General features: G+C 38.3%; 1 protein-coding gene across 1 annotated transcript in view; it reads right to left on the reverse strand.

The window, feature by feature from the left end:
- Nucleotides 1-25,693, reverse strand: part of LOC140143082 (transient receptor potential cation channel subfamily M member-like 2) — a 55,565-nt gene that overhangs the window by 16,411 nt on the left and 13,461 nt on the right. The window contains exons 5-6 of the mRNA XM_072165136.1: nucleotides 13,848-14,080; nucleotides 720-832 (exon numbers count right to left, since the gene is read on the reverse strand). Of these exons, the coding sequence (XP_072021237.1) occupies nucleotides 720-832; nucleotides 13,848-14,080 (346 nt within the window). The remainder of the gene's footprint in view (nucleotides 1-719; nucleotides 833-13,847; nucleotides 14,081-25,693) is intronic.

Below are 25,693 nucleotides of genomic sequence, written 5' to 3' on the forward strand. Positions count from 1 at the left end.
GGGAAAATGGTATAATGAAAAACAGAAAAAAAAATATCTTTCAGAAGAACTCTGGGTATTTTTTTTTAAATAAATCTCGTTGTTAACCTTTTCGTCGAGTCAGTACAAAATAGTCGTATGCGCCATTTTTGGTTTTTGATGGAATATGAAAATGAACAAATGCACACATTTTAAGCTATTTTGCAAGTATTAGAAATTATTAATCCTAATTTAAATAAATAAAATGTACGTGCAGTCTTATTTTCCTAGCAATAAAAGTGATGAAAAATATTAATAGTAATAAAATATTTTCAAGAACAATTTGAATTTCAAACGTCTTGTATTTTTAATGTGTCGTATCTTGAAGCCATTTTTGTTGGTATTGATATGAATATCGTTACATCCCTTAGTATTAGCTTTTTGCCTTAAGGCTGTTACAACAATTTTCTATTGTACATACGGCTTTCGTACACTAACATGTACACTGTACATGTACAGCCTTGTTGGATTTGCAAGAATGTCGTATGGGTACATAAGAGTATCTTAAAAGTTATAGGAATCTTTTAGCAGGTCGTATGTGGTACATACGACGTTCTTTGAACCTGCCAAAACTAATTTTTATGTACATTGTTTGCACTAGGACTTTGCACTAACCTCCCGTTAAATGTCCAAAATGTACATACGACTATATTGCTCTAACCCAGTGAATTTACAATAGTATAATTGCATGCTAATTATACCTTCCAATCTGTAGTATCAGTAACCTGTCCAAGTATCTCATTGTATTCAACAATATCTCTGCGGTTCCAGGTTTGCGCCAGCCGTAATTGAACTAAGCGTCGTTTTTTCTTGGCTGAAATGTAATCACACTATGTAATGTAGAGCATAATCAATACGTTAATTTCCGCTCTGTCCCTTGTTTATCCTTCTCAGTGCCCTGGCCCGGATTTAAACATAAGACCAAAGCATAAGAGCAACTAGACTTAGCTGTGGTCTAAGACCACGAACACAGCCGTGTTTTGACCCCTTAATGACCTTTGACCCCAAAATATATGAAAACCCTATAGACATTGGCTAATGTCAATGTATGCGTGCACGTGGCATTACTTTGCCATGTTATTTGTGGCAGAAGGGGCATTTTGAAGGGTTTTCGCCTCTGACTGGAAGTGACACCTTAATGACCATTGACCCCAAATCTGTGTACACCCCATAGACACTGGGTAATAACAATGCATGTGTGTAAGTGGCATCACTGTCCTACGTAATTTGTGAGAGAAGATGCATTTTAAAGGTATTTCGTTTTATACCGGAAGTGACCCCTTAATGAGATTTGACCCCAAATTAAAAAATACCACATATACATTGGGTGACTGCAGATCATGTGTCAACATACCGTTACTGTCCCATGTTCTACTTAGTTAATAAAATTTTTTGAAGGTATTTCGTTTTATACCGGAAGTGACCCCTTAATGACCTTTGACCCCAAATCTGTGTACACCCCATATACACTGGGTAATAATAATGCATGTGTGCAAGTGGCGTCTCTGTCCCACATAATTTGTGGAAGAAGATGCATTTTAAAGGTATTTCTTTTTATACCGGAAGTGACCCCTTAATAAGCTTTGACCCCAAATAAAAAAATACCACATATACATTGGGTGACTGCAGATCATATGTGAACATACCGTTACTGTGCTATGTTTACTTAGCTAATAAAAATTTGTGAAGGTTTTTCGTTTTATACCGGAAGTGACCCCTTAATGACCTTTGACCCCAAATTTGTGTACACCACATAGACACTGGGTAATAACAATGCATGTGTGCAAGTGGGGCCGTTGTCCTACGTAAGCTGTGGGAGAAGATGCATTTTAAGTTAAAATCACGTTTTTGACCCCTATGACCTCTGTGTGACCTTTGACCCCACGAGTTTCATGTGATATGTAGGGGCACGGTCAATGATCATTGTGACCAAGTAAGGTTAAAATCGATGTAAGCATGTGAGTGCTAGAGCAAATGTAATGGTTGACAGAAGAAAGAAGAAGAACTAGACTAAGCTGTGGTCTAAGACCACGAACACAGCCGTGTTGTGACCCCTTAATGACCTTTGACCCCAAAATATATGAAAGCCCCATAGACATTGGCTAATGTCAATGCACATTTGCATGTGGCATCACTATGCCATGTTATTTGTGGCAGAAGGGGCATTTTGAAGGTTTTTCGTCTCAGACCGGAAGTGACCCCTTGATGACCTTTGACCCAAAATAAAAAATACCACATATACACTGGGTAACCACAATTCATATATGAACATACCGTTACTGTCCTTTGTTTTTCTTAGCTAATAAAAATATTTGAATGTATTTCGTTTTATACCGGAAGTGACCCCTTAATGACCTTTGACCCCAAATCTGTGTACACCCCATACACACTGGGTAACACCAATGCATGTGTGCAAGTGGCGTCACTGTCCTACGTAATTTGTGGAAGAAGATGCATTTAATAAGTATTTCGTTTTATACCGGAAGTGACCCCTTAATGACATTTGACCCCAAATTAAAAAATACCACATATACACTGGGCAACCACAATTTATGTGTGCATATACCGTTACTGTCCTACTTTTTTCTTAGCTAATAAAAATTTTTGAAGATATTTCGTTTTATACCGGAAGTGACCCCTTAATGACCTTTGACCCCAAATCTGTGTACACCCCATAGACACTAGGTAATTACAATACATGTGTGCAAGTGGCCTCACTGTCCTACGTAATTTGTGGGAGAAGATGCATTTTAAAGGTATTTTGTTTTATACCGGAAATGACCCCTTAATGACCTTTGACCCCAAATAAAAAATATCACAAATACACTGGGTAAACACAATTCATGTGTGAACATACCATCACTCTCCTATGTTTTTCTTAGTTTATACAAATTTTTGAAGATATTTCGATTTATACCGGAAGTGACCCCTTAATGACCTTTGACCCAAAATCTGTGTACACCACATTGACACTGGTTAATAACAATGCATGTGTGCAAGTGGTGTCATTGTCCTACGTAATTTGTGGGAGAAGATGCATTTTAAAGGTATTTTGTTTTAAACCGGAAGTGACCCCTTAATGACCTTTTGACCCCAAATAAAAAATACCACATGTACATTGGGTAACTGCAATTCAAATGTGAACATACCGTTACTGTCCTATGTTTTCCTGAGCTAATAAAAAAAATTGAAGATATTCCGTTTTATGCCGGAAGTGACCCCTTAATGACCTTTGACCCCAAATATGTGTACACCTTATAGACACTGGGTAATTACAATGCATGTGTGCAAGTTGCGTCACTGTCCTACGTAATTTGTAGGAGAAGGTGCATTTTGAGTTGCAACCACGTTTTTGACCCGTGAGACCCTAACGTGACCTTTGACCCCACGAGTTTCATGTGACATGTAGGGGCAAGGTCAATGATCATTGTGACGAAGTTAGGTCAAAATTGATGTAAGCATGTGAGTGCTAGAGCAAATGTAATGGTTGACAGAAGAAAGAAGAAGAACTAGACTTAGCTGTGGTCTAAGACCACGAACACAGCCGTGTTGTGACCCCTTAATGACCTTTGACCCCAAAATATATGAAACCCCATAGACATTGGGTAATGTCAATGTATGTGTGCACGTGGCATAACTTTACCATGTTATTTTTGGCAGACGGGGCATTTTGAAGGTTTTTGTCTCAGACCGGAAGTGAACCCTTAATGACCTTTTACCCCAAATAAAAAATACCACGTATACACTGAGTAACATCAATTCATGTGTGAATGTACCGTCTCTGTGCTATATTTTTCTTGGCTGATAAAGTTTTTTTAAGTTATTTCGTTTTATACCGGAAGTGACCCCTTAATGACCTTTGACCCCAATCTGTGTACACCCCATAGACACTGGGTAATAACAATGCATGTGTGCAAGTGGCATCACTGTCCTACGTAATTTGTGGGATAAGATGCATTTTAAAGGTATTTCGTTTTATACCGAAATGAACCCTTAATGACCTTTGACCCCAAATAAAAGAATACCATATATACATTGGGTAAACACAATTCATGTGTGAACATACCATCACTCTCCTTTGTTTTTCTTAGCTAATAAAAATTTTTGAAAATATTTCGATTTATACCGGAAGTGACCCCTTAATGACCTTTGACCCCAAATCTGTGTACACCCCATAGACACTGGGTAATAACAATGCATGTGCGCAAGTTGCGTCACTGTCCTACATAATCTGTGGAAGAAGATGCATTTTAAAGGTATTTCTTTTTATACCGGAAGTGACCCCTTAATGAGATTTGACCTCAAATAAAAAAATACCACATATACATTGGGTGACTGAAGATCATATGTGAACATACCGTTACTGTCCCATGTTTTACTTAGCTAATAAAAATTTTTGAAGGTTTTTCGTTTTATACCGGAAGTGACCCCTTAATGACCTTTGACCCCAAATCTGTGTACAACACATAGACACTGGGTAATAACAATTCATGTGTACAAGTGGCGTCACTGTCATACGTACGTTGTGGGAGAAGATGCATTTTTAGTTGAAATCACGTTTTTGACCCTTATGACCTCTGCGTGACATTTGACCCCCACAAGTTTTATGTGACATGTAGGGGCACGGTCAATGACTATTGTGACCAAGTTAGGTCAAAATCGATGTAAGCGTGTGAGTGCTAGAGCAAATGTAATGGTTGACAGAAGAAAGAAAGAAAGAAAGAACTAGACTTAGCTGTGGTCTAAGACCACGAACACAGCCGTGTTGTGACCCCTTAATCACCTTTGACCCCAAAATATATGAAAACATTGGTTAATGTCAATGCACGTGTCCACGTGGCATCACTTTGCTATGCTTTTTGTGGCAGAAGGGATATTTTGAAGGTATATCGTTTTATACCGGAAGTAACCCCTTACTGACCTTTGACCCCAAATGTGTGTACACCATATAGACACTGTGTTATAACAATGCATGTGTGCAAGTGGCGTCACTGTCCTACGTAATTAGTGGAAGAAGAAGCATTTTAAAGATTTTCGTTTTATACCGGAAGTGACCCCTGAATGACCTTTGACCCCAAATCTGTGTACACCCCATAGACACTGGATAATAACAATGCATGTGTGCAAGTGGCGTCACTGTCCTACAGAATCTGTGGAAGAAGATGCATTTTAAAGGTATTTCGTTTTATACCGGAAGTGACCCCTTAATGAGATTTGACCCCAAATAAAAAAATACCACATATACATTGGGTGACTGCAGATCATGTGTGAACATACCGTTACTGTCCCATGTTTTACTTATCTAATAAAAATTTTTGAATGTATTTCGTTTTATACCGGAAGTGACCCCTTAATGACCTTTGACCCCAAATCTGTGTACACCCAATAGACACTGAGTAATAACAATGCATGTGCAAGTGGCATCTCTGTCCCACATAATTTGTGGAAGAAGATGCATTTTAAAGGTATTTCTTTTTATACCGGAAGTGACCCCTTAATGAGCTTTGACCCCAAATTAAAAAAAATACCACATGTACATTGGGTGACTGCAGATCATATGTGAACATACCGTTACTGTGCTATGTTTTACTTAGCTAATACAAATTTTTGAAGGTTTTTCGTTTTATACCGGAAGTGACCCCTTAATGACCTTTGACCCCAAATCTGTGTACACCACATAGACACTGGGTAATAACAATGCATGTGTGCAAGTAGGGTCGCTGTCCTACGTAAGTTGTGGGAGAAGGTGCATTTTAGTTGAAATCACGTTTTTGACCCCTGTGACCCTGCGTGACCTTTGACCCCACAAGTTTCATGTGACATGTAGGGGCATGGTCAATGATCATTGTGACCAAGTTAGGTCAAAATCGATGTAAGCATGTGAGTGCTAGAGCAAATGTAATGGTTGACAGAAGAAAGAAGAAAGAAGAAGAAAGAAGAAAGAAAGAACCTGTAAGAAAAAAGACACAGCCGTGACTAACGTCACGGCTGTGTAAAGAAAGAAAGAAAGAAAGAACCTGTAAGAAAAAAGACACAGCCGTGACTAACGTCACGGCTGTGTAAAGAAAGAAGAAAGAAAGAAAGAACCTGTAAGAAAAAAGACACAGCCGTGACTAACGTCACGGCTGTGTAACTAGACTTAGCTGTGATCTAAGACCACGAACACAGCCGTGTTGTGACCCCTTAATGACCTTCGACCCAAAAATATATGAAAATCCCATAGACAGTGGCTAATGTCAACGTATGTGTGCATGTGGCATCACTTTGCCATGTTATTTGTGGCAGAAGGGGCATTTTGAAGGTTTATGTCTCAGACCGGAAGTGACCCCTTAATGACCTTTTACCCCAAATAAAAAAAACACGTATACACTGAGTAACATCAATTCATGAGTGAATGTACCGTCTCTGTGCTATATTTTTCTTGACTGATTTTTGAAGTTATTTCGTTTTATACCGGAAATGACACCTTAATGACCTTTGACCCCAAATCTGTGTACACCCCATAGACACTGGGTAATAACAATGCATGTGTGTGAGTGGCATCACTGTCCTACGTAATTTGTGGGAGAAGATGCATTTTAAAGGTATTTAGTTTTATACCGGACATGACCCCTTAATGACCTTTGACCCCAAATAAAAAAATACCACATATACATTGGGTGACTGCAGATTATGTGTGAACATACCGTTACTGTCCAATGTTTTACTTAGCTAATAAAAATTTTTGAAGGTATTTCGTTTTATACCGGAAGTGACCCCTTAATGACCTTTGACCCCAAATCTGTGCACACCCCATAGACACTGGGTAATAACAATGCATGTGTGCAAGTGGCGTCTCTGTCCCACATAATTTGTGGAAGAAGATGCATTTTAAAGGTATTTCTTTTTATACCGGAAGTGACCCCTTAATGAGCTTTGACCCCAAATAAAAAATACCACATATACATCGGGTGACTACAGATCATATGTGAACATACCGTTACTGTGCTATGTTTTACTTAGCTAATAAAAATTGTTGAAAGTTTTTCGTTTTCTACCGGAAGTGACCCCTTAATGACCTTTGACCACAAATCTGTGTACACCACATAGACACTGGGCAATAACAATGCATGTGTACAAGTGGGGTTGCTGTCCTACGTAAGTTGTAGGAGAAGATGCATTTTAGTTGAAATCACGTTTTTGACCCCTGTGACCCATGCGTGACATTTGACCCCGCGAATTTCATGTGACATGTAGGGGCATGGTCAATGATCATTGTGACCAAGTTAGGTCAAAATCGATGTAAGCATGTGAGTGCTAGAGCAAATGTAATGGTTGACAGAAGAAGAAGAAGAAGAAGAAGAAGAAGAAGAAGAAGAAGAAGAAGAAGAAGAAGAAGAAGAAGAAGAAGAAGAAGAAGAAGAAGAAGAAGAAGAAGAAGAAGAAGAAGAAGAAGAAGAAGAAGAAGAAGAAGAAGAAGAAGAAGAAGAAGAAGAAGAAGAAGAAGAAGAAGAAGAAGAAGAAGAAGAAGAAGAAGAAGAAGAAGAAGAAGAAGAAAGAACCTGTAAAGGGAAGATACAACTGTGACTAGCGTCACGGCTGTGTAAGAAGAAGCAGAAGAAGAAGAAGAAAGAAAGAAAGAACCTGTAAGAAAAAAGACACTACACAGCCGTGACGTTAGTCACGGCTGTGTAAAGAATGACCCAATACCAATGTCATCTTTGGGGTGGTTTGGATTGAACTACACTCTGAAAATAACGTTATCAAAATGAATACAATATATTCAAATTTGAATAGGCAACTGTGTACGAGGGGCATTGAAATGAATCTATTCAAAATGAAGAGAATTTTCTATTCAAATAAATGATCCACAATTATATTCAAAAACGAATAGTTAACTTGTCAGAAAATGAACAGGTGACTTGTTGTAATTAAAGTAATCTATGCCAATTAAATTAGAAGTGGCACTAGGCACCTCATAAAAATCTATTCGAAATGACACGAAAATCTAATCATACAAAAGTCGACATGCCATGGGATAGCTAAACTAGCGGTATAAAATAATATATATGTAACTTAAGGTTAAACAATATCTTTTCAGGCTTTGTCAGCTCAAAAAATATATTATCATCTTACACGTAAGAAAACATGCATACCAATCATGTGAATTAAAAAAAAAGTCAAAAAAAAGTGTAAAAATGACCATTTTAGCTTATTTTGTCACCTTCAGTCATCTCCTATTGTTCAATTTGTTTACCGATGCTTGGTAACAAATTTGATTGACAGGCAGTAGCTTGTCATCTGTCATGCGCAACACAATTATCTCTATTATAAAACATACTATAAAGATGTCAGCCTCATGTCAAATCGCCCGTCAAATCGTCTGCAGTTGCAAGCTCGACCGGCCCAAGACGCACTCGGCCTCAAAGACACTGCCCCATTGTAATGCAGCCAGAAAAACCCGACCGACCCTGTATAGTTTTTTGAGGCCTGTGATTGGTTTGGGGGGGCACCCAGGGGGAATCGGGTGGGGAACATCTCCAATTTTAAAATGAAAACCTTAGAATACTGACTGGATGAGTCGGCTAGATAATGGTACTCATTTAACATGCATGTGGTCAAATCTTTATATTATTGAGAACACCTTTTCAAGCTTTTTCATGTCCAAAATTGATGAATTTTGATCCGTTATCGGACAGCATGTTATACTCATAATACTGATTGTGTCGGGTTTTGCGTTCAAAAACTCATCTCTTTTTCCTCAATGAATATTACCCAAGGAAGAAGTATGTAATGTGTATTAATGAACGATGACGTTTGAGATGATGCTATACTGATGTATAGGCCTATGTATACTCTAATATCAAGTCATGTTGAAGTCTAAATGGAAGCAAATTTCGGTCAAAAGGTTTGATATGAATCTTTTAGCGGTATCCTTTGGCTTTATGTGGCTGTCGGGGTGGACTTGGGGTGGGGGGGGGGAGGTTGGTTGGGTGTGTGTGGGGTGTGTAGGCCTATGTATTTCCCTTGGGATAGGCCTACTTTTTTTTAGTCCCAATTTGTAGTGACATCACTCTGTATGTTTAACATACCAAATTTTACCAATTATTCTGATCACACAATGTATTCTTCATGCACATTAGTACCCCCCCCCCCCCACATGGGCCCCCTCCCACATACCCGAAGGGGGGGTCAAAATTTAATGAATCATTGTTTTATATTGCCCATTATATATATCAAGTTCAGTCATGTAGGCCATGTTATTAGGCAACAAAAGAACTTTGAAGAATGTCTCTCATGTACAAAAGTATAGGAAACTGCAAATTTAAAACCACTTTTTTAGGGTGAAGGAAGCATTTTTTCAAAAAAAAGTCTAAAACAGGTTTTATGTCAAAAATGGTCTCTTTTGGGGTGCTAAATCTGCTAAAATGTTTGTTGTCCTGAAATTTTAACTAAAAGCACACTGATCGTCAAGGCCCATGATGGGGTGCCGGTTGGTGGGGTGGGGTGGGGTGGTTTAGGCAGTGGATGCCAAGCAACAAAAAATGATTAATTATTGCCTTTGTTGTTTGCTTCACATATATCAGCATCAGCCATATTGGTCATGTAATAAAGCCAAAAACATTTTTTAAGAGTGTCTCTTGTGCATAAAAGTATAGGAAACTCAAAACTTTAAAGCATGTTTTCTGGCAGAAGGAAGCACTTTTTATTAAAGTGTAGAACAAAGCCAGGAGCTTTGAAATGTTCTTTTACTCTCTGAAATGGCCTTTCCTGTGGTGCTAAATGGGCAGAACCCATCTGGCTTCAGGGGGCTTCACCCCCTTGACCCCCCCACCGGGGGCCCTTAAGCAGGCCCCGGACCCCGCCCGTGTTGGGCGAGAGCTACGCTCGCTTCGCTTCGCAAGTTCAGGATTTTTTGTGGTCAGCCTGTGACATCTCTGAGTTTAGTCCCAATTTGTAGTGACATCACTCTGTATGTTGAACATACCGAATTTTACAAAATCTTCTTATCATACAATGTATTCTTCATGCACATTAGTACCCCCATGTGGGCCCCCTCCCACATACCCAAGAGGGGGGTCAAAAATTTGATGAATCATAGCTTTTATATTGCGCATCACATATATCAATTTCAGCCATGTAGGCCATAGTAAACTGGTCCCAAAAAGTAACTTACCAGGTAAGAAATTCGTCTGTCAAGTTCAAACGACAAATCGTATTATACTGAATAGCATATGAGTGGAAGCGGTGTACATTTACGCGGAGTTTGACACCTCATTTGTCGCAAACAGATCAAAACTTTTGAAGTTATGCTCATTTGAACAAGCCTACTATCAAATTTGAAAGTTGCAGGTCCGCCCCAATGAATTCACACAATAAACAGACACATGAAAGGATGTTCAGAACTTTTATTCTTTGTCAACTCACAAGAAGCAATAGGAAAGTTAGTCATGCAAAGAAGAAGAGGAGAGCACTGATTACACCTGTATACTGCCAACCATCTCAAGTGGTATGAGTGCAACTTTCATTCCAGTGGATAGGTTCGGTTAAATAAGCATAACTTCAAAAATACTCATCCGTTTGCAACAAATGAGGTGTCAAAATTCGCGTAAATTAACACTGCTTCCACTCATATCCCATTTAGTGTAACACAATTTGTCGTTTGAATTTGACAGACAAATTTCTTACCTGGTAAGTTTCTTTTTTGGAGCAGTTTATTAGGCAAAAACAAAACTTTAAAGAATGTCTCATGTACAAAAGTATATAGGAAACTCAAAGCTTTGAAGCATGTTTTCTGGAAGAAGGAAGCACTTTTTATTAAAAGTGTAAAACAAGCCAGGAGCTTTGAAATGTTATTTTTACCCTCTGAAATGTCCTTTTGGTGCTAAATCTGCAGAAACCATATAGCTCCTGGGGCTTCGCTCCCTCGACCCCACCGGAGCTTAGTCCCTTAGCGGGCCTGAAACCCTTGGCCGACAGCTCTTTTGGGGTTGCCAAAAATACCTACCGTATTTGCCAATTTGGTAAAATTTTTGATGACCAAAATGTAGGCAGTCATATCTGATGACCACAGATAGTTTGTTTACCCGGGTGTCAGTATTTTATTCAAAAATACTGATTTCAATACAATTTTAGTCTGCTTAGGGGGTAAGGTGTATCGGTGGTGGTTGGGGGTCATAAAATGCCCAAAAAAAGGGGGGGGGGTGGGGTTGCAATTTTATTGCCCGTTTTATTGACGCCGACTTTTTATAAAGTTGGAACCCCCTCTTCTGAAGAAAATGATTCTTATTTCACACAAAATAATATGCCCCTAACAAAATCAAAATAGTAGGCCTACAATAACATCATTAAAAAGTGAAGTTACTTCCTTTCCCCTACCCCATGATCGTACATCCCGAGGCACGATTGTTTTATGCTCGGCACTCGACCAATCATGTGAATGAGAGGAAATTCGTAAAAAATATAAAAGGTAGGCCCACCTTATGGACCCGGGCCCGTTAAAAGCAAAGCCGAACGTAACAGAGACCTTAGGCCTATCCGGGAGGCCTATAAAAGTGAGTCCGAAAAAAACCGAAAGGGCCTTTTTACGGGCTCCTCCGACCCTCCAAACTCCACGGCCAAACTGGACCCTTTACCGCTCCCTTCTCCCCCCATTTTGGGATCCGTGCAATGGCCAACAGCAGTGTAGGCCTATAGGGGAGTAAAGTTATCATTTGATCTTTTACAGGAGGCGGAGGGGGCTTGATTTTTACACATACGGGCCTACATTATTCTCCTACCCCGCGCGCACCAATGTAGGTATTCATGAAACTCCCTATTTACTATTAGGCCTAGGCCTATTCATTGAAGTTTTGCAATCATTTTCATGCTCTTTTGCTATTGTATTTCTTCTATGATATATTTTTGTTCTTCTTTAATATAAAAAAATATACTTATTGCTTTACGTAGGCCTATTTATCTAATTTCCTTTATTGTATAGTCTATAGATTTAAGGGAGCTCTCCAGTGGTGTATAGTCATAGGGGCATATTCCCCAATCGATCTGTCTTAAAAATTCCCTGCAGGAAAATTGTCGAAAACGGCTCGTGCCCTCCCCAATCAGACCCCGGTGCACTCCCAATCCTGGTCGGTGCCCCCCCCCCCCCCATGTGATGAACCATACTACGCCACTGATCTGTGGCGTAGCGTCATAGGGGCACAGGGTAACATGTCCCCAATCAATCTGAAAATTTAGAAAATCCCATAGGAAAATTGTAGAAAAATGGCTTCTGCCCCCAAATCCCCCAACCAGACCCAGTGCCGCCCCCTCCCCCCATCATGTTCGGTGCCCCCCCCAATATGGTGACCTACGCTACGCCACTAAGAAGAGAGGGTGCAGGAGAAAGAAGTGGAGGCGGAAGAAAACGGCATAGAAATTGGAAACAGTTGTTTGTCATAGTGGTGCAAATTGGTATTGGGTCGAGTTAGTCTTGGCCATGCCGTTAGTGTCACCCGAGGTCGTGACCTCTTATATTTATCGTATTTATGAAACGTGTGTGCCGGAGAAACATCTCGAGGAAATAATACAAAATTGTAAAATTTTCACCATTATGCTGAAATCATGTAAGTATTTAATTGTTGGCTGCAATGTCACACTAATCATTAATTACCATGCCCATTGTGCAATCAACAGATTGAAAGATAAAGCTAATACAAATGATTTTGTTCACGTGTATGACTTGTCATGGCCGTAACCCGAGTCTTGAAATCCGTGAAAATGACAGCATTGATGTGACAAAACACACAGATATTTCATTTTGGCGAATCCTAGTAAAATTAGCATACCACGTGTGAGTTAAGAAGGTATCATAGAAATAATGTAGCTAAGAATTCTGGCGATAACATCAGACACAAAACGAATATTATTGTTGCAAAATGACAATAAAGTGGTACCAGATTTCACTCAAATTCTGTCAATGCATAAGCTTATAAAATGAAATTCACACAAGCTGTGTTTTAAATTGATAGGAACATTATTATATTGACCTGTTTATAATCTGCAGGCAAATCGAGAGAGAAATCGGGGCTTGTGTCAATAAATTATGGCCTCTGTCACAAAAATCTTCATGCTCATGATACGTGAACAAAATTGAAACACTTTCAAAGTACATTTGTGTATGAGCTAGATTAATAAATAATAATTAATAATAATGCTTAGAATGTTAGCTTCGAGATGACCTATGATTTTTAGGCCTACGATGTTTATTTTCTGAGAAAAAAAATGGTTTAGGTGGCTGCATAACAGCCAATTTGAACCTAGAACCATCCAAATTGTGTGTAACCTTAATCAGCGACAGGATCAGTAGTTAAAATTTAAAATATGGCGATTGTCTTGTAAAACTCCTTGTTTTAAATAATCATTGCAGTAAAATTGTTTCAACGTCATGTATACGTATTACAGCACACATTTGGCACCATAATCAATTAGATTTTTTTTTTATTTTTTATTTATTAACACATTTCGTGTACCTATCCTTAAAAACTTTTAATGCAAAGATTGACAGCTAAAATGTCTACAGAGTGGTATTTACCATTTAAGGCTTTTATTTAAACATTAGAATGCCCGAAATGGGTTTCATAGCAACGTGTCACTGTTAGCAAATCGACTGTCCGTCAACCTACTCCATATAGACCCTACATCTGTACACGTGGCGCAAAATTCCTCATTACGATGTGGATTTTAACACATCATTATATTCAGAAAACGCTGCCAACTAAGAACTTTGGTCACTTTTTACGTTTTGAAATGTTGTTTTTTTTTTTACTTTTACTTAAGCGATAGTCGTTGTGTTTGCATAATCTTAATTATACCTTTGATAAGTGCTTTCAGAATCATCTGATCAATTCGAGTCTTAGATGTTTCCGCGTATACGTTGAGGAACTTTTCACGTTTAAAATCCACCATAGCTTCAATATCTTCAAGGCACCTGTCTTTCAGGTCTGTGTGTCTTTCAGGTCTGTCTTTCACATGTTCGATGATCGTCTCCAGACTGTATTCAACGTTTTTCTTCCAGATGTGTTGTCTAGTCTCAGAAAGATCTGGTCTGTTCATTCACAAACAAGTATTAAATTCATAGGACAACTTCAGGAAATTAAACATTTTTTTATATGTTTCCTGTAATATATTGTAAATGAACCATATTGATATGCAGGAAGAATCGATCAGGGCACTCTCTATTAGGGAAAGATAAACACTATTCAAAATATCAATAGACAAGAAGAAAGGGATGTAGATGTAGATGCTTAGCTCCTTTACGGTGCGCCATGTGTTCAAAATTCTTGCCGGCCTTTCATCTGCTCCTAATGTATTCACTCCTCATCCGCGTTCCAACTCAAGATGTAACCATTCCCGAGCTCTTTACCCACCTTTCAGCCGCCTCACACTTTGTCAAAGAAGTTTCTTCCACCTTGGTCCTATGTTATGGAATGCGCTGCCAGAAAATGTTGTCTGTTGTCCCACCTTGTCCGCTTTCAGGGCTGCAGTTAAAACCCTCCAATAGTTGTCTTTTTTATCTTGTTTTTGCTTTTCAGTTTATTTTTGTTCGCTTTGTATGTAGGGCTTCCCTTTAATTTAGTGCTCTTTGAGCACTATTGGGTATTGCCTGTGCTTTTTGCCAAATGTTATAAATAAATAAATAAATAAATATTGCTAATGACCCATGACATTGTGTGTTATTTTTACTCCGAACGGTTCTGCATTACGTTTGGGTTTTGGAAAGAACCTTCTGTTAAATCATGCATGAATCAATTACAAATCTCTACATCCCTTTCTTCTTGTCTATTGATATTTTGAATAGTGTTTATCTTTCCCTAATAGAGAGTGCCCTGATCGATTCTTCCTGCATATCAATATGGTTCATTTACAATATATTACAGATATCGGACACTATAATCCCTACCATAACAAACCATTACAGGTGATATAACAGGTCTATATTACAGGATTAGATTACTATGATCTATTTGCAAGTATTATATTGATTGAGCAGGAAAGATGTGACTATTTTTTGTATAGTAGTCTATTTGCCGGCGTCAGGTATACATAGAATGGTTTTTTTTAATGATGATGTACATGTATGCAGTCTAAACGCAGGACAACCGATCTTTTGTTCTGCTTAGTCGCGCTAAAAGTCGATCGATACATGTTAAAATCAACACAATTCCGAGATACACCTTTTGCTATGAAATTTATTTTCTCGGTCAAATATAAAGCAACATTTTTTTTTTTCTTCAGTAATGTCAAATAAAAACATAGTGCTTGGATGAACATTTTTTTTTAAATCCTGGTGTTAAAATTAAGCATCAAATTGTGTCTTTTAGTGTGATATTTTTGATTTTTATAGGCCTTTAGTTCGCCCGTGAGCTTTTTACAGAATTCATTTTTAGCGTCTCAAACTAATATAGTTTGCTAAAGAAAGATATTTCCCACCTCTGTAAAGCACATCGTGTGGGTCTATATATTATAGTTTTGTCAGAATTTCCGTTTTTATTTTACCCTTTTCCCCTTCGTGCTCCGAAAATGTCAAACTTAGTACTTTACCTCGAGAGCAACCAGGAGAAATAATCGATATTTCAATTGTTGTCAACCCAGGTCCCTTTTCCATTGAAAACCAGGATTGCCTGACCAGCGATTTGGTAGCCCAAATCCCCAATTCTGGTAAATGAGGTGGATTTTGGAAATTTGCTCCCGTGATAGCCTGCAATTTCAATTTATAGGGGCTATGGATTCCATGGATTATGAAAACCATTTTGTCTGTTTGTTTGTTTATTTATTTACCTAGGATGAGGTCCATGGGAAAATCCACTGTCCAAACCTAGAAAAATTCGCGTGTTATTAGAGGGGATTTTAATTTTCTGTCCCTCCTATCTCCAGGTGAATTTTGAATGACCCCCCCCCATCGCGGGTTGGCATTTTCATTACACCCTTCAGACTTGCGTTCGGGTTTGTGTAGGCCTATTTGTCATAATTTAGCGCTATAGGACCTACTTTCTAAATGTATAGCTATAGCCGTGCTATATAAATATTATAAGGTACCGGTATGTAATATTATGTAGGCCTATGGGGGTGGGGTGGGTACTCAACACATTTTAACCATGGCTTACAATGCAAGGCTCATTGTTACCATAAATGATTTTTCCTTTAGGTCATTATAATAGGTTGTTATAAACTTCCGTGTTTAACCTTGTATTGTTTTGGCTGCTTCATTATGACTTTCGGTGGGTTTAAGCAATTTCAAACAAACACAAACAAAAGGCACTATACCGTAATTTCTTTGCTATATTGAAGTTCTGGCAAAACTGTATCCAGGCCGGGCACCCAGAGATATCGATCCACAATGCTAGTATTTCACGTGTGGATTTGAAATTTTTTCAGCTGGTATTTAAAAATTATGGAATCAAAACGGAAATTCTGACAAAACTATGATATATCGCTCACGGTGATGTGCGTTAGAAAGTTGGGAAAAATCCTTCTTTAGCGAACTATATTACTTTGAAAAGCTAAAAGGTTGATCCAAAAAAGGCTCACGGGCAGAGTTGAAGCCTATCAAAATCGAAAATCTTACACTAAATGACTGAATTTCACGACTAAGTTTAACACTAAGATTTGAAAAAAAATACAGTATCAAGCATTACAGTTTTTCCTGACATTTACTGAAAAAATGAAAATTATTGCTTTTCATTTGGCCGAGAAAAAAATTTTACACTGAAAAGGTGTAACTCAAAATTTTGTTCATTTGAATACCAAATTCGATCGTTTGTATTGCCTTATTAAATGACTGAGTGAGCCTTGCAGAACAATAACAATCGGTTGTCCAGCGTCCTAACTGTATGATGCAAACTCACAGGTGTTGTGCGTTTGGCAATTTGGGAGGGGTGGGGTCCAAAATGACCACATAGGATTATAAAATCAAAATTTCAATTGCTCAAATACCTCTTTCAAATATATCAAATTATTTACATAAATAAATAAAAATACATAAATACATAAATAAAATTGAACAAATTGTAGCGTAGCGTAATCATAAATATAACCATTGCTGGCAGGAGGACTCGAACCAACGATATTGACATTAGCAGTCTGATGCTCTACCATTGAGCTATGCCAGCATCTAGTGATGAGTGTCGAATTTTTAGCTTATACAGTGTTTGTCTGTGATAATGCCGCCTCGTGAAAGAAATAAATATAAAATCTCAATTTTTAATTTAAATTTATTTGATAATTTTCTAACCTATATTTTCTTTAGAGCAGGGACAAATATTTCCCCTTTTATCCAATTTGACCGCTAAATAAGAATCTATATACTTCTTTCATTACTAATTTAATTCCGCGATTTGTTCCATTAAGCAATTTCAAAGATTAATGTCAAGCATCGCACAACAGATATTTAGTTGGCTTAGTAGTTTTGCACAGTGCTTTTTAACCGGGAGGTACCGAGATCGATTCCCACCTCTGCCTGCAATTTTTTTTTAAAGACTGTGAAAAAATAACCTGACATTCGCCGCTGACATTCGTACTGCAGAAGCGGAGTTATAACTTGTTAAACTTTTCTCCTTCCGTAAAAGGGTACATTATTTTGACACTACATTATTTCTTTTTTTCCACATTACTGGTAAATATCAAATGGTCATAATTGGCGGTCACTTCAATGTTCAATGTTCAATTTATTTCACCGAAAATACATAACATGATAAATATACAAAACAGTTCATTGGTAGGAAAACCAAAAGAGAGCAGAGCTCGTTAAAATTAGCCACCTTGAGATTTCATAAATATGCACAGTAACATGAAAAACTTGCTACAAACAGTGGACAGGACAAAGTGCAGACAAACAGGACGAAACAGGTGCAAAGAGAGTGTTGCTGGCATGTGATGGCAGTATAATTCACATATTAATGATCAACTGGAAAAATATAATATTAACATGATTACATGTAATACCGAGACAATAAATGTAACTTAAACCCTTTCTTAAAAACATGTATTGACTTAGTATTTTTCAACTCCTGATCAATCGAATTCCAATGCAAAGGACCCTGTCTTCTGATAGTGTTCCTTGCTAAATCATACTTCAAATCATCCCCAACACACCAAAATCGCCATGTTAATAATTACATTATACAACCAGAGACACTGAAATGAATACACGGGACACACCGACACCGCCTGGCTAATAATTATTTGGTGCAGCAGAGACACTAAAATGAATACACGGGATCGATACACGTGAATTGCTATGCCCGAGTTTGATATCCGACGGAGATCTTCGGATACCGGGTTAGAAAATGATGAATATCTCCCGTAAATGAATTTTTCTCAAGAAACCAGATGTGGTCTCATGCACTTGAAAATACGTGTTGAACAGATAGGATGGTTGCTAGAATGCGCTTTGAAAATTGGCCGTGCGCTTTGAACTCAAAATCGGACCAAAACTCTAATTTTATATTGCGTTGGTCCTGTATTAAATCAGGCAGAATAAAAGTCGATGACCATTGACCTCAATGGTATACAAGCTTATTCACGCACAACCAAGATCAATTACCCGGTCATGTCTCTCGACTAATTATTCGTCTCAAAGAGCTTCAAAGGTCTGAACCAAATGGCCAATCGTGGCTGTGGATTCAACCTACCATGGCGATTTCTGCCATGAAGATATAGGGTCGATGAGGCTGTGCGGGATCGATACACGTAAATGTGCTATGCACGATTGATATTCAGACAATAAATCTTTGGATACCGGTGTAGGAAATGATGAATATCTCCCGTAAATGATTTCGTATAAAGAAAACAGATCTGGTTCCTTGCACTTGAACATATATGTTCAACAGATATTATCGTCGTTAGTTAGCGTCTTGAGAAACTAGCGTGCGTCTTGAGCTGAAAAAGTGACCAAAATTCAGATTTTAAATAGCGCAGCGTAGACCCTCGTGGAGGTAGTCTGGGGCCAGACTGTATGTGGCTATCACGAACATACAGGATCGACGAGTGTCAGACCGACTGACACAAACTGGCTGTGTAGGAGGTTATCGTAGAGGCAGTCTAAGCAGATAACAATGGCGTATGTATGCTCGCTGACCGTACAGAGGTCAGTCACAGGCTAATGTCATTAGCCTTAGTCGGATGTCCTTCAGCCTATAATGCGTTTAAAAACTATTAAACAGGCGGGAACACAATGGCCATGCGTGGCTGTGGATTCAACCTACCGTGGCATTTTCTGCCATGAAGATATCGGGGCGATGACACTGTGCCCAACTGAACGAGGTTCAGGAATGTCCGCTCATTGTTAATTGTTGGTTAACCCACCACTTGAGAATAAAGGACTATGCATAGGTGCAACAGGATTACCTACGGGATTATCTCAAGGATATAATTCTGTCCTCCCTCCTTTTCTTACATCTTCTCTGATATGTGCTAGTTTCATTGGTTATTGTTAAAAGGCAATAAGGTGTGTAATTGCAATATTTCCTCTGAATAGGAAAGACTCTCTACATCGAGTTATGTATGCTGGTGGTTCGCAATACTGTAGTTTAAGGGCGTACTACACCCATGTATTGGTTTGATTGGTCTAAAAAAATATTTTTTCATTTATAGCTAGGCGATATATGCACGGATCATGTGAAATAAAGAAAAAAATAAAATAATAATAAAAAAGGTGCTTTTAAACCATTGTATAGTAAGTCATTTTAGCCCTATATATTTTTTGTTTGCATGTATCCTGGTAACTGAGATGCATGTTTCATAACAAACCATAATTTATTCTTTTCAACATGTTCAAGTAGGAGGCATGAATAGAATACATTAAATCCTTTGTTATACCATCTATAGAAATGTACTCACTGATTATAACACTGAATAAATTAAATAGGCCTAATCTCTTCCACATAGACAATTTAATAATACACCATGTATTTATCTTCTATAATGTGGTGTTAGGAAAAGAGATTAAAAAGGCTATAAGGTCATCAAAGGTCAGGTTATAGGTCAATTGGTTCAGGTCAAATTCAGGCATCAACATGTGGTAGTCTGTGATATCATACATGTCATAATGAGGCATCAATTTTGATATTCTGTCTGTTACTGGATATATAATGGAAATATGTGCGGTGAATATACTAAAATACCTTGGGATGTAAATGGTGAGTACAATTTAGATTGCCTAGTTGAGATGAATTGGGCAAATAAATATAAAATAGTTACCAAAATCACAAAAAATGAAGCTTACGGAAAACTACCTAATATGGTGGTATGGGTGACAAAAAATACAATCTTTTTCAACATTGCTGTAGTGTGATTGTGGTAACCTGATACCTATGGCTTAATTAAGTTTCAGTGAAATAGTTTTGCAAGTTCAAAATACAAAATATAGCTCAACATTGAAAATAGAAATATTTTAACCGGTTCGTTTTTTGATAGTTGTGGAGCACCAAGTTATAAAAGTCATAAAAGAAATCAGGGACCGCTTATTCCCATTTTACATATCAACATTATTTCCCTAATGTGTTAGCAACACATATCCAAAATTTTAACGAAATCCGTTGATAGTAAGCTTTCCAAAATGAGTGAATTTAAAACATCAGTGATGTATCACCTTTTGGCTTACATCATTAGAAGCATGTACGCTTCATTGATACTGATGCCACCAATTGAACGGGAAGATTTGCCCCTTCATTTTGCATACCACTTTGTCCAATTTCTTTTTCTCATTTCTTCACAAAATGCAAAAAAATGCAAAAAAAAATGCAATGGGTGTAGTACCCCCTTAAGAGAAGGTATCTTCCAAATCCAAATTCAAATGGATATTTTTCTCTCCTTTATTTTAGTGCCAGTTTGCCTGAGCTCCGTTTCTTTATTTATAATAATATATTTTCTCAAGCATGTATTCTCTGTGATGCTCGTATGTGAGTCATTCAAATGTCTCACATGTACTGATGTACTGCTAGGATACAGCAGATAGGCCGCCCCTCTATTTATAATTAATTTACTTGGCCGTGAGACATTTTCGAAAGTTCATCTGTATCATTACACAGTCAGCCGCCTGGACAACCAATTCTTTAGAAATGCTTAGTCGCGCTAAAAGTCGATCGATACATGTAAAAATCAGCACAATTCAGAGATACACCTTTTTGCTATGAAATTAATTTTCTCGGTCAAATATAAAGCAATATTTTTTTTTTTTCAGTAATGTCAGTAAAACTTGGTGCTTGGATATACATTTTTTTTAAATCCTGGTGTTAAAATTAAGCATCAAATTGTGTCTTTTAGTGTGATATTTTTGATTTTTATAGGCCTTGAATTCGCCTGCGAGCTTTTTACGGATTCATGTTTTAGCGTCTCAAACTAATATAGTTTGCTAAAGAAAGATATTTCCCACCTCTGTAAAGCACCTCGTGTGGGTCTATATGTTATAGTTTTGTCAGAATTTCCGTTTTTGTTTTACCCTTTTTCCATTCATGTTCCGAAAATGTCAAATCAGTACTTTTATCTCGAGAGCAACCAGCAGAAATAGTGGATATTTCCATTGTTGTTATCCAGGTCAATGTTTCATTGAAAGCAAATTGCCCGACCAGCGATTAAATCCCGAATTGGGTGTTCTGGTTAAACATGATCAGTAGGAGCGCTATAGGTCTGGGAATTTCTTTGCTATATTGAAGTTCTGGCAACACTATAGCCATGCCGGTATTCCTATTAAACCCAGGGATATCGATCCACAATGCTTGTACTAGCCTTAGATTTCAGCGTTGATTTTGAATTTTTTCAGCCGACAGTGAAAGATGGTGAAATCAAAACGGAAATTCTGACAAAACTATGATATATCGCTCACGGTGATGTGCGTTAGAAAGTTGGGAAAAATCCTTCATTAGCGAACTATATTACTTTGAAAAGCTAAAAGGTTGATCCAAAAAAGGCTCGCGGGCAGAGTTTAAGCCTATCAAAATCGAAAATCTTACACGAAATGACTGAATTTCACGACTAAGTTTAACACTAAGATTTGAAAAAAAAATACAGTATCAAGCATTACAGTTTTTCCTGACATGTACTGAAAAAATGAAAATGATTGCTTTTTATTTGGCCGAGAAAATTAATTTTACATTGAAAAGGTGTAACTCAAAATTTAGCTCATTTCAACACCAAATTCGATCGTTTGTATTGCCTCATTAAATGACTGAGTGAGCCTTGCAGAACAAAAGAATCCGTTGTCCAGGTTGCTAACTGTACATGTTCAATTCGCCGGTAGATTCGCCATGAGCCGTTGTGGCGTGTGTTCAACGCTCTGCATGGTCTTTTATTCTATTGTTTCCGATTAGAGCGCTGACATATTGGAAAATGTTGCCAATCAATATTCAAGAGAGTGTACATTCAACGTCCAGTTTTCAAAATTGGGTGACTTGTGTTTGGTAGGTGTGAAATACATCTGACTGGGTGTTTTAATTACGTAACGCATAAAGGTTTTGGCATCATTGAATGGCTGCCTAGTGCTGTTATATGCTTAATTTCTATAATAATAATTATTATTTTCTTTATTCAGCCCTTTCTTTTCCTTTCTCTGCACTTAATCTTTCTTATGCCTACACTTTAGCAGTGGTGCGCGACAATATTACCATAGGCCTATTGAAACTAAACTGGTGAAATATGGGACAAAAGTGAAATAAATTTGCGCGAAGCACTAACATGTGGCTAACATGGCCAAATATGAGGTTGATTTCGACAGAAACCTACACACAGGCGTCAACATGGGGGTGGGGGTTGATTGTATGGACCCTGGCAAAATATTGGGATTTATCCCCGGATCTATACACATCGCTCTCCGTCTCCCTCTCTCTCTCTCCTCCCCCCCCTCTTCCTTTCTTTTCTTTTTGTCTTCCTCCCCTCCCTACAATCTCGATCACACATCCGCTTCTCCACTTTTCACCCTCGACTCCTCCTTCACTACCTCAATTGCCTCTACTGGCTTTTAAAATGGATATATTCGTGATACATGATGCAGTCATGTCTACAGTAGAATTCATCTCGACCTTTGCAGGACTTAAACCCCATTAAGACCTATTAAACCAAGATAACACTCATTGAAGCAGCTCAACTGATTAAATCAGATCTTCTCTGGTTGTGCACAAGTGTCTGTTTTTTACATGTGCGACATCGCAATAAAGCTGGTATTATAGCTTCAGTTGGGTAACCGATTATAAAGGAAACGAAAGGAAACAATGGTATGTGTACCTTTGTTCACGAAATGAGACAATGGCCTGCTTTTTGTTAACCAGCATTCTTCAAAATGAGCAACATAATGATTGTTGACTTAACACGGTTTGGAAATAATTTCTTCATATTTTTGGTGTTATCTGTCGTTTACATATCCTTCCTAAAACACAAAAGTGCGACCCTCTCCAAACATCTAAATTAGCTAAAATTTAGGACATGTTACAAAACTATATTTTCTAGAACCTATTTAGAATAGTTTAAATGTAGCTTGTACCGTTTTTTATGGCATCCTTCAGAACGGAGCGGTCCGTTACCAATATAGCTCAATATTTTCGGTCAAATCTCCATTCAATTAACACGGGGAGTTGGCTAGCTATGAGCTAGCTATGCTTTGCCATCACTCATATTCTACGAAAGTGCGACCCCTTCTGAACATCTAACCTAGCTGTAATTTTAGGTCATGTTAGAGAAATATATTTGCTACAAGTTTGGAGAATAGTTAAAATATTGGCCGGTTATTTTTCACACAGTGATGTTAACTAGGCAATGCCCATATACCTATAACATACACTGTTTGTAGAGGTCACGCGTCAATGGTGAGAGCACTGTGTATTGTGTATAGGAAAACGGACAGTAACTGCAGTATGATTAAGAAACCCATTTGACTTTATTGAACAGGCCTATAACCATGATAACAACATATAGGCCTACTGCGAAGGAGTTAATTATAGAAAGTGACAGATAGACCTATATACATAGCAGCTATAGCACATTGTTACGGTAATCGATCAACAACTCTATAGACGAATCCAACGAGCCAAGTCATGGTCAGGTGGATTAAACCCGCTTAAAATTCGATGTTAGATTATTTTGTGTTGTAAACTGTCATCATTCTTTTGACACGTGTTGCACGGGTGATAGAATGCAGTTTATAATACCCTTCAAGGCCGTATCATCCCACATTTTTTAGTCGTGTTCACACAGTCGGACTTAAATCACTTATTCCCGGTCTTAAATTACGTCGGTAATAGTATCGGATATAAGTGGCAGTGTGAATTAGCGTCGGATATAACTATATCCGACGTAAAGTGCTCTAAATCCGACAATTTGTTCACACAGTCGGACTTAAATTACGTCGGTAATAGTATCGGATATAAGTGGCAGTGTGAATGAGCGTCGGATATAAAAAAAATTACTATATCCGACGTAATGTGCTTTAAATCGGAAAATTTAAGGCTGAAGATGACCAGGGTTAAGAGCTGTTAAGACCGATCGAAACGTTACGTCCGGTAATAGTAATAACGTGTGGACATGCAGCACTATTGGGCTGTCGGATATAACTGTGAGTATATGAATCGCGCAAAATTTTAAGCAGAGTCATAGGCGTAGATCCGGGGGAGGGGGGGGATAAATCCCCAATATTTTGCCAGGGGATGGTCCATACAATCACCCCCCCATGTTGACGCCTGATAATGGGTTTCTGACTAAATTAATCTCATATTTGCCCATTTTTTGCCCCCAAAGTGCAAATTTTCGCTCGCTTTGCGCGCATTTATTCTACTTTTGCACCATTATTTCATCAGTTTAGCTTCAAAATAGCAAAATTTTTCGCGCGCTTCGCGCACAATTGAACCAAAAACTTATTCTGTCGCCAAAAGGTGCTGGATTGACTATACTTGAAATTTTTTTCCTAACTCCCCCCCCCCCCCAATGTCACTGAGCAGAGTAATTTACTGTGTGATGTCATCATGGCTGCAGCTGCAAATATTAATATAAATAAACGCAATAGAGGGGAAATTGTAATGACAAGGGAACATTGGCTATCCTCAAAATTTGAAGAGACACGGAAAGTATTTCTGGGATAAAAAAAAAAAGCTTTGGGAGGAGATAGCCACGCTATTACATGACAAGGGGGGATTCCCCATACGGTCGGGGGAGCAGATACATGCTAAGGGGTGGTGCAATATTTATGTGTAGGGGGTGTGAATTATAGGGGGGCAAAGATTTTTGGCAGGCCAAAAGGGGGGGGCAAGCATTTTTTGGCAGGGCGAAAGGGGGGGTCAAGCGAGTTTTTGGTAGGTCGAAAGGGGGGGCAAGCAATTTTTGGCACAGATACTTTGGGCACCGTTTCTATATTACGCCCTAAAAAGGCGTACGAAAACGTTAGGAATATGTTCAAATATGCAAAATTTCCTGCTCGCACTATATGATAAGACAATTTAAGGTTTTAAATTCGGGTTCCCCAAAATCTTGCATGGGGAAGGGAAAAGATTTTTTGGCACATCAAAAGGGGGGGGGGCAAAGGTTTTTTGGCACGTCGAAAGGGGGGGGCAAAGGTTTTTGGCACGGCCCGACGGGGGGGGGCAAGTGATTTTCGGCAGACCATTTTGAGAATTCACCCCCCCCCGGGGTACACATAATTATTGCACCACCCCTAAGATAAAGGCACTGAAAACTCTCC

The sequence above is a fragment of the Amphiura filiformis genome, chromosome 2 (assembly GCF_039555335.1).
Source record: "Amphiura filiformis chromosome 2, Afil_fr2py, whole genome shotgun sequence".
Taxonomy (NCBI): domain Eukaryota; kingdom Metazoa; phylum Echinodermata; class Ophiuroidea; order Amphilepidida; family Amphiuridae; genus Amphiura; species Amphiura filiformis.